At 33.0% G+C, this 15,539-nt stretch overlaps 2 protein-coding genes across 2 annotated transcripts in view; one reads left to right on the top strand and one right to left on the bottom strand.

The window, feature by feature from the left end:
- The window catches only part of LOC132713032 (WASH complex subunit 5-like), a 33,636-nt gene that overhangs the window by 6,025 nt on the left and 12,072 nt on the right, over positions 1-15,539 (top strand). Inside the window, exons 9-20 of the mRNA XM_060695472.1 lie at positions 476-600; positions 1,491-1,620; positions 1,957-2,069; positions 2,616-2,782; positions 3,053-3,128; positions 3,743-3,862; positions 4,398-4,529; positions 5,442-5,522; positions 6,045-6,146; positions 6,490-6,669; positions 7,414-7,538; positions 8,089-8,179. Of these exons, the coding sequence (XP_060551455.1) occupies positions 476-600; positions 1,491-1,620; positions 1,957-2,069; positions 2,616-2,782; positions 3,053-3,128; positions 3,743-3,862; positions 4,398-4,529; positions 5,442-5,522; positions 6,045-6,146; positions 6,490-6,669; positions 7,414-7,538; positions 8,089-8,179 (1,442 nt within the window). The remainder of the gene's footprint in view (positions 1-475; positions 601-1,490; positions 1,621-1,956; positions 2,070-2,615; positions 2,783-3,052; positions 3,129-3,742; positions 3,863-4,397; positions 4,530-5,441; positions 5,523-6,044; positions 6,147-6,489; positions 6,670-7,413; positions 7,539-8,088; positions 8,180-15,539) is intronic.
- LOC132713049 (uncharacterized) lies at positions 10,989-12,232 on the bottom strand. The gene has a single exon (XM_060695496.1). It carries the CDS (start codon positions 12,224-12,226, stop codon positions 11,087-11,089), a length of 1,140 nt encoding a protein of 379 aa, XP_060551479.1. The 5' UTR covers positions 12,227-12,232; the 3' UTR covers positions 10,989-11,086.

The following is a 15,539-nucleotide window of genomic DNA, read 5'->3' as shown; positions in this document are numbered from 1 at the left end:
GTATCTGAAAGATTGTTGAAAGAGTCGCTTTAATCAATCAATGGTGGCATGGTCGAGTGGTTAACAGGCTGGGCTAGTAGATCACTAGCTCTAAGGTTCAAGCCCTGCTCAGTACCCGTTGGTTTTGAAATTGTGTCTGTATCAAACTAAAATAAATTCTTATAAACCAAATCATGCTGATAATCTTGTCACATACAGTGACATATTTTCAAAACTCATCATTGCGTGACAAGTTGAAAATGTTCACCAGTGGGCAATATATTGTACTCATGAGAAGAGATGGTTAGAATTATTGGAAATAAATATGGTATTGAGATTTGATATAACTTATCCATTTACCATTTGTGATTTTTTTTTCTATTTTAAGTGCCCTCAGCTGATCCAATTAAGAAATTAAAATGTTACCTTCATAGGCTTAGCGTAGTTCCTTTATAGTATATATGTTATTATATTGTGATGATTTTGTTGTAACTAGGTGCTGAAGCAAATAAGAGATGCAAACAGCTTAGAGATCAAGTTCTTTCTGACAGTAAATATAGTCCACTAGCAGTGTTCCAACTTCTTCTTAATACAGCTCAGTTTGAATTTAAACTGAAAGAGGTAAATTTTGTTGTGATTATTGTGTCAAATGCTCAGGTTTAGTATGTTTTCATTATGATTTTTGCCTGCATCACACTATTGGAAATATACAAACATTATTTTATCAATTTAGTTACTTTGGTATGCAAACAAATTTTATAATTTTTAAAATGATTACAGATAATCCAATATTGTTTCATACCCTTTACTGCTTTTCATGTTGATTTGTTGACAAAATAACAGATATTTGAAGTTTGATATTGCTCAGTGTATATAAGAATTTGTATTAATTTACTTAAGATCTATAAATATTAGAGTGAATGCATAAATAATATTGTCGTTTAACAAATCCTTTAAAAAAATAGAGTAAGAGATACTTTATTTTCGTTTTAAACTGGCATTTTATGATTGCAATTACAAAACCAATATGTGCAACATTAACTTGTAGGTTATAATCTAAAGCATGGATTTTTACTTAATTATACCTCTAGAAATTTTCTGTATTATCAAAGCTCTTGTTTAACTATCAGAGTCTGCTAATGGTCAAACATGCTGTGACTGCAGACAGCTCTTTTGAAGGAAATTTGTGCCATTTACATGTATTTCATTGTTTTCAGCGTCTAGTTGTTACTGTATAAGAAGTTATTTATGGAAATTTAGAATTTTAGACATTTCTCATGAGAAAATATTAGCAAATTGTGAAACGGTAGAATTTAATGACAGGTTGGTTGATATTTAAGCTAGAGGAAATAATAGCGATTTTCGTCAGTAATTCCACATTGCTAACTAAACCACTTATACAGTATTCATTTTATCAGAAATTTCCATTTTTCCCACATTACTGCATTGACTTTTGAATAATTTAATTGATAATTTGTAATTACATGCAAGTTTTCTTGTATCTTTTACAGATGTTTAAGCAGATGCTGGAAGAAAAGAAGAACAAGTGGGAGGTTTACAAGAAGGAAGGAACTGAACGAATACAGGAGCTCAGTGATGTCTTCTCTGGTACTAAACCATTAACCAGGGTTGAGAAAAATGGTAGGTTATATTAGATTTTGTGAAAGTATATAACAGTATAACCAATGGATGATTGTTAAATTTTTTAATTATGTGGTATCTAAAATCAAGAGAAAGATACTTTTTGTTCACAACCTTGATCTTGTTCATTATTGCTCGACAGATTTGAAAAATTTGCAGAGATGTAGGTGAGCATAGATATATAAACTGTAATGCATTTATACCTACAAGCTAATATTTGGAAGATTTATATGACAAAACTGTAGTGAGCTCTATAAAAATTACTTAAGTGAAGGTGATCATTTTAATATAGTTATCAAATTTATTTATATTTGTATATTTTTAAACTGTTAATAGAGAACTTGCAAGCCTGGTTTGCTGAGATGGCCAAACAGATAGACTCGTTGAATTATGATGATTCTACATCAGCAGGAAGGAAAATTGTACAACTTATACAGGCCTTAGAAGAGGTTTATTACATTGTACCTTTTTTACTAGTAACAAATGATGATTACTAAAGGCTCATTATTCCTCAGAAATGAATAAATCATTTCTGTTTAAGAAAGGGCAAACAAGAGTTTTATAAAGTGTGAATATTGGTTGTAGAGCAGGTAGATGCTAATCACCTGAAGAAAGTAACGATGAATGTGAAATTATTTGTCATAAAAGTTGTAAAATGTAAACAAAGTGGTATTTTTTTTTACTTCCATGCAAAATACTAAATCACTGTATTAACTGTAATAACAGCCAAAAAGCAGCAGAAGCAAAATGTATATAATGTATGTTTTGTGTATTGAAAATGGAGAAATGAGGAAATAACTAACATTTGTATAGTAATGCAGATCTGTTTTAATGAAATTAGACTCAAATTTGAAATATGGTACATAACTTATCTGTGTGAAAGCATTGATATTCAAATATATATTTATTTAAGTATAGAATTAAGACAGATACAATCCATGAAAGATTTCACATTAACAGGTGAATATTAAAGGGTTTATGTTTATTATTTACAGGTACAAGAATTTCATCAGTTAGAGAGTAATCTACAAGTACGTCAATTCCTGGCAGATACTCGGAAATACCTTCACCAGATGATACGTACAATAAACATTAAAGAAGAAGTTCTCATTGCCATTGAGATAGTAGCAGACCTGTCATATGCATGGGAAATTATTGACAGGTATTTTCTGTGATCAACAGTTCAGTTTAGTGTGGAGTCACCTTTTTACTCATTTTGTGAGAGATGCTCAAAATTTCATTTAATTAGTAATCCGAAAGAAACACATTGATTCTTTACATCCAGCGACCCTGATTAAGGAATTTATAGATGCTGTCGATTATTTTCATAATTAAAAGACATGATGATGATTTTAAAATCTAGCTTGTTTATGTGTTTATATTTTGTCAGTATGTATATATTAAGTAATGTTTATTTATAAATTTATTACAGTTACACCAGCTATATGCAGCAGGGCATTAAGAGAGATCCTACTCTAGTCATTAAACTTAGGGCTACATTCTTAAAGGTAACATCTTGATATTACAAAAACAGGTGCCTAAATCTGAATAAATAGTTTGGTCTGTAATCTATATTACCACTATAAACTTTGACTTGACAGTTTATGCTTGTGTGCATAGTATGATGTCATAAAGATTTTTCTTTTGTGTTTGTTTTTACATCACTAGTAAAATATTGAAGCAATAACAATTTGTCAATGGTTCATGTCAATAACCCATCACTTTCCAAAGTGAAACTCACTCTTAATTGTCACTCTTGACTGTGAGGTATTTCTTGTTACCTAGCCATCCACCCTATAGCTGATCTAGTTCTGAAATGAAATATATTGACATCTGCAGTCTTCTTCAACATTTAAAGCTGTCAAGTCTGTGTGATTTAAAATCCAGCAAAACAAGCACATTCAACTTTAGATTATACAGAATTTATTTAAATTTGTGTTGGAAGCCATAAGCTTTTGGACACACTAGAATCTTTTCCTGGATCCAACCAGTACTAAGCAATAAAATTTCTTGCTTTAAGAAAACAAAGGCATGCCCCTGACTGGTTCATTAGATTACTAGTCCAACATGTTCATTAGATTACTATTCAACTTTGTATTATGATGATTGTTATATATTACAGTTGTCATCAGCTCTAGAGTTACCATGTCTACGTATCAACCAAGCTCAAAGTTCTGACTTGATGAGTGTCTCACAATATTACTCTGGTGAATTAGTAGCCTATGTCAGAAAAGTCTTACAGGTAAATATAACACAATATTATTCTTACAGGTAAGTTACACTGAGTATTATTCTAGTAAACAAGTAGCCTAAGACTTACAGGTAAATGATTAGGACTTCTTTGAAGAACTTTTCCATGAACAGAACAAAATTTAGGAAAAAACGTCGGCACATTTTTCTGTTAAAATTGTTGTCTGTGATAAGACCAACATATTTTTATTTAAGTCATTGTCTGTGAAAAAAACCTATATTATACTTGCTGTGATCTGTAGAACTTTAACTTTTAATATAGCATATATCTGTTTATATAAACAATAGTATTTGTGATACAATTATATCAAGATAATTGGTAGTAGATAAATCATAAATTACAACATGGTAAACAAATATATTTTATGTAAGATATTACAAACTTCTCATTGAGTTCTTTTTCTAAAATCTTAGAAATGGAATGAAACTTTTATAAAAAGTTATGATATATCTAATATTATGTCATAGATTAATAGTTGAAGTTCTAGATCTGATATCTGGATGTGTATTTATAATTTATTGTACAGATTATCCCACAAACTATGTTCAGCCAGCTGGCTAAGATTATTACATTGATGACCAGTCAGATTAGAGAGGTTCCTACCAGGCTGGAGAAAGACAAGATGAAAGAATTTGCCCAGTTAGAGGACAGATATCAGGTAAGATTGGTTTTGAGCTTCTTTGTTTTACTTTCAGGTTTCCATTTCCCTGGACTCTGTGACTTTTACTTGTATCATTGCCATTCTTGATTATTATATCTTACATGAAATATTTACCATATTATATAGCTATATCTAATGTCAGACGATAACAAGCAGTAATGTCACATAACAACATTACCAAATAGCCCTCATACGCATATCCTGGTTTTATTTATTACGTTTGAGATGCCTGTCTTGAATGTTGATATGCTCTGTATAATAAGATAAATTTCACATTTCACTGCAGATGATAGAACAAATATGTTCACCCATGACAATATGCCTTGGTTGACATCACTTCTCCCTGGTCCTCAGTAAAATGTGATATTTATATAATAAGGATTGTGGTGTCTTGCAAAACAAATACTAAATGTTAGTTGAGACAAAGTTTACAAAGAACAGCCACATGTATATTATTTGTATATAACATGGTTTGGTTTATATGTAACCCAACTCAATCATAAACATTGGTTTTTAAATTAACAAGAAATTAAGCTTAACTGTTATTAAGAGACCACAAGGGTTGATGTGACCAGAATTGAAATAGGAATATTGTTTAACCTGCAACAGGAATCAGAGTATCTTACATGCTGATGGTTGCAAGGTTTTATGATATTTTTAATTAAGGCATATTTCATGTTTATAGTATTGACAGAATGTTTATGGGCATGTATTGACAGTCTTCATTATTATACAATATTACAGCTGTAAGTTATTATTAAAACTAAATGACTAGTTGATATAAAAAAATTCAGATCAACTGTCTTTTAAACTCTTAAATAAATCTGTAACCTTGCAATAATATTCAAAATGATGAGGTCTAGAATAATTGTCATAAACTTATTTAAGAGTTAACTTTAATTGTGACAGGTTGCCAAGTTGACACACTCTATATCAGTTTTCACTGAAGGTATTATGATGATGAAAACTACTTTAGTAGGAATTATAAAGGTAATTAGGTAGTTACTAGTATTTCCATGATGTTACTAGGCTTAGAATGTTTTCAAGTCAATTTTGATAGTGCTTGACTTTAAAGATCTTGTGAGAAATTTTTTTAAATGACTTTATATTGTAATTTATCTATCTCTGAATACTATCAGCCTCTCTCGCGAGTGTTATAGGCAGTACTGAATGAGAATAAGGTAGAGTGATGATATATGATTAATACAAACTTAAGGAAAATATGTCCAGCTCTTCTAGGAATAACTTTATGTTAAGTTTGTAAAAAGATGTATTTTAATAATATACTTGTTTGCTGTATCCTTTCATAAGACTTCAGTCAAATTCATTACTTGACTATTTGCTACATGAGCCATTTGATATCATCACTAGAAAGTAGTTTTTTTCTTTTCTTAACATACCTCTTACACAAGAAGTATACAGGGTTAATTTGTTATGCTTGATTATAATGGTCTAAATTTAATGTGCTCATGCCTGATTGTATGATTGATTAGGATATATGACTTGTTGTAGATTGATCCAAAGCAGTTATTAGAGGATGGTATAAGAAAGGAACTTGTACAACAAGTGGCCAAGGCACTACATAATACTCTACAGTTTAACCCAAAAGCCAAGGTAAGTGGGACCATTGTACAGTTAACAATCAGACATGTCAAAGATTGGCATAGATCTGTGTTGATGAGAAGTGAGAATCACTGTGAATTACTGTCAAGGACATTGTTATTAGTCTAAACTCTGTGAGACAGAAGTTGTATATTATTCTTTTCATGTATTTTTGAATTGTAGTATTTCTCATTTTCAGTCTGTCACTTCTTTTATACTTGTATTACAATTCACAAATAAGAAATGTTGAAGTATTCCTGATCTTTAATACATGTACAAAATATACTGTTAAATCTAAATATAAAGAAATATAACTTATGTTATTTATGAATTGATTATTATATATTGATCTCAGGTGAATGAGCTGATACCACGACTTCACAATCTTGGTGAACAGATGGAAGGGTTCAGGAGGTCGTTTGAGTATATACAGGATTATGTGAACATATATGGACTGAAGATATGGCAGGAAGAGGTGTCCAGGATCGTTAATTATAATGTAGAACAGGAGTGTAACAGTTTCTTAAGAACAAAGGTAAATCTGCCAACTTTATCCTACCTTAGAAATTTGACTTTGAAGGAACTATCATTTGATGCATATAGCTTGAGTATTTGAAGAATATGGAGAGCTATTGTACCCACCCAGCTGGCGGCGACACACTTTGGTTAAGTGTTTGCATGCAAGTTGGAATGTTTTAAATGATTGCAGGAAATTGGTTGAAACTTCACACTCTTGTTTAAGAGCATAATAGGAGGTCATTTTCAAAGGCCGCTTACTCTGACATGAATTTTGACAGAGTTATGGCCCTTCTGTACTTAGAAAAGTCTACATTCTCCAGGCACATGTTTTACTTACAAGTACTGAGAATAGTCGAGCAAGCTGTCCTACTGACAGCTCTTGTATAAATTTAAATTTGTTGTAAATTTTCAAGGTTATATATATGTTATTGCTGGAAATGGTTCATGATAAATACACTTTGTAAAATTAAGCAGCATGATAAGCCCATTTGGGAGAGTATAGGTAGTTTGGATCTCATATTTCAAGATAGCAAATTATCACCTTAAAGGGTTTAGCTGAAGGCAATAAAACTAAAGTCATTTGTCTTCCATCAGAGTTTTAAATGATGATTTAAAAAGACTGGTATTACCTTGTGATATAAGGATACGAGTGACACTGAATCATAATAGTGTAATATGAATGAAAAAAATAATTATAAGCAGGCACTTAAATCAAAACTGTAAATCTATGTAATGACTGGTTTTGTACTGGTGATTTTAGGTACAAGATTGGGAGAGTGTGTACCAGTCTACAGCTATTCCTATACCAAGATTTCGACCAGTAGATGAGAGTGTCAATTTTATAGGAAGACTTGCCAGAGAAGTTATACGTATAACAGATCCGAGGTTAGATACATTGCTGTGTTATAATACAAGATTTGATTATATTAAAAAAAATTCTGTATTTTATTTTAATTTGGGTTGGAATTAGATTTCGTCATTGTTGACTTTTTAGGTTATTTTAGTTAAAGGTCTCCAGTCTAGAATAGCCATGTTTTTTCTGTTATCAATAGATTTTTTTTAAAGTAAATTTCAATAAACACAATAAAAAGTGTTTAAACTTTCCTGTAATTTTTATTATTTTTTTAATACTGGTAACAATAATATTGTGAATTCTCTTAATTTCATGGGCATGAAATTTCGTGGTTTTGTCACAGAGAACATTTTCATGGGTTCTTAAATTCGTGGACTGTTTTTTTTTTCCAAAAGGTAAAATGTAAATAATGTGATGCAAAATAGTCTAACAGCATATGAAAATGAAATATTTGTTGGATCTTAAATTTGTTGATTGACCTATCCATGAAAACCCACAAATATTAGTTCCCCACAAATAATAATGATTTTGTGGTAGCAATAATTATACATGTATATAAAGCTAAAGTTTCTTTGCTTAAAGGACAGCAGCATATATTGATCCAATGAAAGCATGGTACGACATCAAGACCAAACAAGAAATTGTCAACAAAACACTCTTTTCTAAAATACAGGTAAATGTATTGTTTTTATTAGAAGTTACAATCACATATGTTTGTGATGGTCAGTTTTCAATTTGGAAAATTTCTGTTATTAACCTGACAAATGATGGGCATTCAAGTGGTCTGGCATTTCTGTGTTAAACATGTAGTTTCTGGTTGACAACTAGAGGTAGGAATGAAATACTGTGACCTTGCATGAAATTACTTTTGGGCTCCTTTAAAAAAGCATTAAAAGTCTAGAGTGTGACTCTCATGGCAATGTGATGGCTCTTATTGAAAACCTGGTTTAATGGTTTTGTCATGTTTCTTGTTGAAAATTATTTTCTTATTTTGTCTTAGTCTGTTTCAGTATTAGACTTGATTTCTATTCATTGATATGTTTTGAAGTTTTTTTCATTGTAACATATTTTCTTTTTAATGTTGTTAATTCTGTTTTTGAGAAAGCTTATTATGGCTTTCTATCAAGCGGTAACCAAGCAGAAGTAAGAGGCATGATTTGGGCATTACCCATATAAGTAAATTAATGTAAACATAGACTACAAGTTTTGAACTTTGTTATGTTGATTCATTACACTTATCATCAGAAAACCTTTTATGAAAAAAAGTTATGATTATCAACTTAAAGAAACTTAGATATATGTATTTTGATTTTGAAATAGTAAATAAACAGGTACTGAAACCTATTAGTTCAGCTTTATTGTAATGAATATTTTCATGCTCCCCGAAGGGTGAGCATATAGTCACAGCTTTGTCCATCTGTCCATCCATCCACTTTTCTTGTCCAAGACATAAATCTGAAACAACAAGAGGTATCAACATACCTTGTAGGTAGATAGATCTCATTGGGAAGATGTGCAGTGCACAAGAATCGTAAATGACTGTGGAGTTTTTGCCCTTTGTTCATTTTTAGCTTGACTATACGAAAAATATGAGAGCTATTGTGGTCACCCCGGCGTCCGCATCTGCGTTGGTTTAAGTTTTTTTTTAAGGTCAAATATCTCAATTATTGCTTGAGATATTCAATTGAAACTTACAATACTTATTTATAGTAACAATGTACATCAGATTGACAAGTTGGTTAACCCTGCCTACAATATTTACAGAATTATGCCGCTTTTTATCTTAGAAATTTTGGTTAAAGTTTTTTGTAAAGTCAAATATCTCAATTATTGCTTGAGCTTACAATACTTATTTATAGTAACAATGTACATCAGATTGATAAAGTCAAATATCTCAATTATTGCTTGAGATATTCAATTGAAATTTACAATACTTATTTATAGTAACAATGTACATCAGTTTGCAAAGTTTCATAACTCTGCATGCAATATTTGCAGAATTATTTGCCCCTTTCAAACTTAGAAATTTTGGTTAAAGGTTAAAGGTCTTCAAAGATATTTACTTGAAACTTTACACATGTACTTAGGGTCATAATTGAAGGTCACATCTCAAGATTCATTACTCTGCCATGTATTTTGACTGAATTATGCTCACTTTTGTACTAAAAAAATTTCCTTTTCTTGGTTAAGTTTTGCATATCTCTGAAACTGTTAAAGATACAAACTTGAAACTTCATATGTATATTTGTGGTCATAAATAAACTCGCTGAACAGCACTCATATCTGTGTCATGTATTTAGGCTGATTTATCTCCCCCTTTTTTACTTGTCTCTTGGTTAATGTTTACATGTACGTTTTACATATCTCAATAACTATTAAAGACATTTATTTAAAACTTCACATATGCATTTAGGGTCATAATTGTAGGTCACTGACAAGGATCCATAATTCTATCTTGCATTTAGGCTGATTTTTTGCCCCTTTTTCAACTTAGAAATTCATTGTAAAATTTTGCTTGTAAGCTGTTATCTCCATAACTACTGAAGGGTTTGTGCCTTTTTTGGGACAATTTTATGCATTCATAATAATAAAGCTTTGATTTACTTGATAAAACATCTTAATAACAAGCCTTTGTACCTTTTCGGTCAATTTTATGTATTCATAGGTGAGCATTATTATACTCAATAAAACACCCTTGTGACAACTTTTTCGAATAGTCGAGCCTTACTGTCCTCAGACAGTCTTTGTTTCTTTTTGAACTTTGTTCCGTTCAGAATAAACAGATCTCATTAAATAGAAGTGCAGTACAAAAGAACATTATCTCTCCCTTGCCTAATTTTGGAGTTATTGCCCTTTGTTCATTTATAAACTTTGAACATTGTCCAGGACATAGCTCTAAAGTATAATAGATATGAACAAGACACAAGACAATAGATCTCATTGGGTAGATGTTCAATGTAAAAGAACCATAGCTTTGCCTTTCCTAGTTTTGCAGTTATTGCCCTTTATTCATTTTTACACTTTGAACTTTGTCAGGGACATAAATCTGACACTATTAGAGATATAAACATGAAACTTTGTAGGTAGATAGATCTCATTGGGTAGATGAGCAGTGAAAACCCCTGACTTTGCCTTGCCTAATTTTTCAGTTATTGCCCTTTGTTCAATTTTCCACTTTGAACTTTGTGCGGGACATTACTATGAAACTACAAGAGTATCAACAAGAAACTAAGTTGGTAGATAGATCTCATTGAGTAGAACTGCAGTGCAAAGAACAGTAACTCTGCCTTGCCTAAGTTTAGAATTATTGCACTTTGTCCGGGTCATAACTCTGAAACCACTAAGGTAATCTTTTCTGTGTCCAATACCTATTTGGGGAGCATCACCTGTTTCAACAGGCTTTTGTTTGTTTTGGAATTGATACTTATGTAGTAATAATCACAATAATGAACAATATTGCCGCAAAGTAACACAAACATGTGAAAAATGTATATATTTATTCAAGTTTAACAACAAGTTGGTATTGTTTACATAGCATATCTGTTAAGCCTTGCCTTATTTTGGAGTTATTGCCCTATGTTCAGTTTTGATAAAGCAGGAAACCAGAAAAAGTTACAGTTTTAAATTGGGGAAATGTCTCTATACCTACACCTACAGGTGGACTAGCAAATGTCTCTATCCACAATGTGTCCCCTTCTTTTAAAGGCATAAGTGCAGAATTGCTACCACTGATTGTAAAGTCATGTGGATTGATAATACTTGAAACCACTCTTTCATCATTTTTCATCAGAGTTGGGTATAAAAGACCAGACCAAGCACCTGTACAGTGAAAACTGAAATGGTAGATACCACTAACAGGAGCTGTAAATATCCCTGTATAGTTATTGTAGATACTGCCTTCATTTAATATGATACCATCAAACTTTATAACAAATTTATCAAGGTATGTTCCAGTCTTGATATGTTCACTTAGATACACTGAAAAAGCAACCAATGTTGATGAACCATGCAATGGTGACCTTCTTGTCTGTTCACTGATACTTCTGTGGATGCCATTAAAATAATTTGTTTCTGGTACCATTCCATTTGTTGTATTGTTTGTAATGGCAGTCCAGTCTTTAAGATCTTCATTTCTATTGGTATTTGACTGGTCATTGTGGCTGTCTTCATGACTTTTTAGAGGCATCTTTTCATTTGAATTTTTCTGAATTTCCGGAGACATCCTTTTATTTGATTCTTGAGGACTTTCTTGGGGCATCTGGTTTTGTAGTATGCTGTAAGTTCCTTGAGTCATTCTTTCATGTGATTCTTCATGAAGTCTTAATCTGCTGTCCAAGTTGTCAATTATCTTGTCTTTTTCTGTCATCTTTTGAACAAGTTGATCAATTACAATGTTTTGATTTTCAATGGTCGCTTTCAAGTTTGTTATCTGTTGGGTTATTTCTTGCATTATTGTCTCTTTCAGTTTTTCCATTGCCCGTTCCTTCATAATTGTTGTAATTACTTTGTCTAGCAGTGTCTCTTCATTTGCTGTTGGAAGACCATTCTGCTCATATAGGTTTCCTAGTTGCTCATCTTCTATGTAACGTTTGCTTATTTTTTTTCCATCATTAGCACAGGCATGAATAATGAATAAAAGGAAAAACAGCAATGTTTTAATTCTAAAGTTGTAAGCCATTGTTTTGAGTGAAAAAGTTACAAGTTTGACATGTGTGAGCATTCTCAAGCTTTTGTATACATGTTAGCTGATAAAGAAAACATGCCGTGACATGGTGGTGAAAGTAATTATTACAAAATTAATGTAGGCTATCTTTTGGTATGAATTTAGTACAGATTTTAACATGTCTTATTCAGCATATTTTGCTCAGCCAAAAATAGTGGTTGATTTTGCCCAACTTTTATTTGCCTTTTCTAAACTTATTACTGTACATGATGTAAACCCAGCACATATAAAACTTGGTGTATATGATAATTTATTTATGTTATGAAAGATTGGTATGAAATTATTTATTTATTTGTGTCAACTTGTGTTTTATATTGAAATATAGCAAGCTTATATGGGCCTCCTTAGGTCAAGTTCAAGGTGGTCAATTTGTTATTTGTTAAATGATTTGGTTCATACATTGTACTTGGACAAAACAACATTTTGGACCAAACTTTTATTGTATTTGTTTAAATGTATTCAAACAAAGTATTAAAAGTCAAGAGTGTGACTCCCATTTGTGATGACTCTTGTTGAAAACTTGGTTTCATAGCATTGTAATATTTTTATGCCCCCATTTTGAAAAAAAGGGGGTATATTGCTTTGCACTTGTCGGTCCGTCGGTCCGTCGGTCCGTAGACCAAATGGTTTCCGAGTGATAACTAAAGAACCCTTAGGCCTAGGAACTTCAAACTTGGTATGGTGATTGGTCATGACCAGTAGATGACCCCTATTGATTTTGGGGTCAAGGGGTCAAAGGTCAAGGTCACATTGACCTTGAAAGCAAAAACGGTTTCCGATCAATAACTAAAGAACCTTAAGGCCTAGGAACTTCAAACTTGGTATGGTGATTGGTCATGACCAGTAGATGACCCCTATTGATTTTGGGGTCAAGGGATCAAAGGTCAAGGTCATATTGACCTTGAAAGCAAAAACGGTTTCCGATCAATAACTAAAGAACCTTAAGGCCTAGGAACTTCAAACTTGGTATGGTGATTGGTCATGACCAGTAGATGACCCCTATTGATTTTGGAGTCAAGGGGTCAAAGGTCAAGGTCACATTGACCTTGAAAGCATAAACGGTTTCCGATCAATAACTAAAGAACCTTAAGGCCTAGGAACTTCAAACTTGGTATGGTGATTGGTCATGACCAGTAGATGACCCCTATTGATTTTGGAGTCAAGGGGTCAAAGGTCAAGGTCACATTGACCTTGAAAGCAAAAACGGTTTCCGATCAATAACAAAAGAACCTTAAGGCCTAGGAACTTCAAACTTGGTATGGTGATTGGTCATGACCAGTAGATGACCCCTATTGATTTTGGGGTCAAGGGGTCAAAGGTCAAGGTCACATTGACCTTGAAAGCAAAAACAGTTTCTGATCAATAACTAAAGAACCTTAGGCCTAGGAACTTCAAACTTGGTATGGTGATTAGTCATGACCAGTAGATGACCCCTATTGATTTTGGGGTCAAGGGGTCAAAGGTCAAGGTCACATTGACCTTAAAAGCAAAAACGGTTTCTGATCAATAACTAAAGAACCTTAAGGCCTAGGAACTTCAAACTTGGTATGGTGATTGGTCATGATCAGTAGATGACCCCTATTGATTTTGGGGTCAAGGGGTCAAAGGTCAAGGTCACATTGACCTTGTAGGTAAAAACGGTTTCCGATCAATAACTAAAGAACCTTAAAGCCTAGGAACTTCAAACTTGGTATGGTGATTGGTCATGATCAGTAGATGACCCGTATAGATTTTGGGGTCAAGGGGTCAAAGTCACATCGACCTTTTAATTAAAAACGGTTTCTGATCAATAACAAAAGAACCCTTAGGCCTAGGAACTTCAAACTTGGTATGGTGATTGGTTATGACCAATCAGATGACCCCTATTGATTTTTGCGTTAAGGGGTCAAAGGTCAAGGTCACATTGACCTTGTAGGTAAAAACGGTTTCCGATCAATAATGAAAGAACCCTTAGGCCTAGGGACTTCAAACTTGAGATGGTGATTGGTCATGATCAGTAGATGACCCCTATTGATTTTGGGGTCTAGGGGTCAAAGGTCAAGGTCACATTGACCTCTTAGGTAAAAACGGTTTCCGATCAATAACTAAAGAACCCTTAGGCCTAGGAATTCAAACTTGGTATGGTGATTGGTCATGAGCAGCAGATGACCCCTATTGATTTTGGGGTTAAGGGTTAAAGGGCAAGGCCACATTGACCTTGTAGGTAAAAATGCTTTCCGATCAATAACTTAAGAACCCTTATGCCTAGGAACTTCAAACTTGGTATGGTGATTGGTCATGACCAGCAGATGACCTATTGATTTGGGGTCAAGGGGTCAAAGGTCAAGGTCACATTGACCTTGTAGGTAAAAACGGTTTCCGATCAATTAACTAAAAACGCTTAGGCCTAGGAACTTCAAACTTTGTGTGATGATTGGTCATGACCAGCAGATGACCCCTATTGAGTTTTTAGGTGAAGGGGTCAAAGGTCAAGGTCACATTGACCTTTTAAGTATAAAACGGTTTCTGATCAATAACTCAAGAACGCTTAGGCCTAGGAACTTCAAACTTGGTATGGTGATTTGTCATGACCAGCAGATTACTCCTATTGATTTTGGGATCAAGGGGTCAAAGGTCAAGGTCACAATGACCTTGTAAGTAAAAACGGTTTCTGATCAATAACTAAAGAACGCTTCGGCCTAGAAACTTCAAACTTGGCATGGTGATTGGTCATGACCAGCAGAGGACCCCTATTGATTTTGGGGTCAAGGGGTCAAAGGTCAAGGTCACATTGACCTTGTAGGTAAAAAACGGTTTCTGATCAATTTACTTAAAACGCCTAGGCCTAGGAACTTCAAACTTTGTATGATGATTGGTCGTGACCAGCAGATGACCCTATTGAGTTTTGGGTCAAGGGGTCAAAGGTCAAGGTCATGACCAGTAGATACTTTATAACCCTTATTAATTGTTTGATCACTGGGTCAGAAGTCATGCATAATAACCTTATCACATGACTAATTGGCTGCTGATAGGGGGCATACATGTTTTACAAACATATCTTGTTTTGTTAAATATTATTTTCTTACTTTGTCTTACAGCTGATCTAAAGTCATGATTAGATTTTAGTTCTTATCATTGGTATATTTAATAGTTTATTCAGTGCAACTTATTTTCTTCTTATGGCCGTTTATTTTGTTCTTGAGTAACACTATTTTTGTCTTCCATCAAGCTTCTACTAAGCAGAAATAAAAGTCATTGTGTTGGACATTATCATGAGAAGATAAGTGTAAACCTAGTCTGCAATTATTCCAGTTTGTATTGTGATTCATTA

Source organism: Ruditapes philippinarum, unplaced genomic scaffold (genome assembly GCF_026571515.1).
Source record: "Ruditapes philippinarum isolate M1 unplaced genomic scaffold, ASM2657151v2 ctg248_1_1_1_1, whole genome shotgun sequence".
In the NCBI taxonomy this organism is placed as follows: domain Eukaryota; kingdom Metazoa; phylum Mollusca; class Bivalvia; order Venerida; family Veneridae; genus Ruditapes; species Ruditapes philippinarum.
The sequence above is the reverse complement of the archived record's forward strand: the minus strand, read 5'-3'. Positions and strand labels throughout refer to the sequence as shown.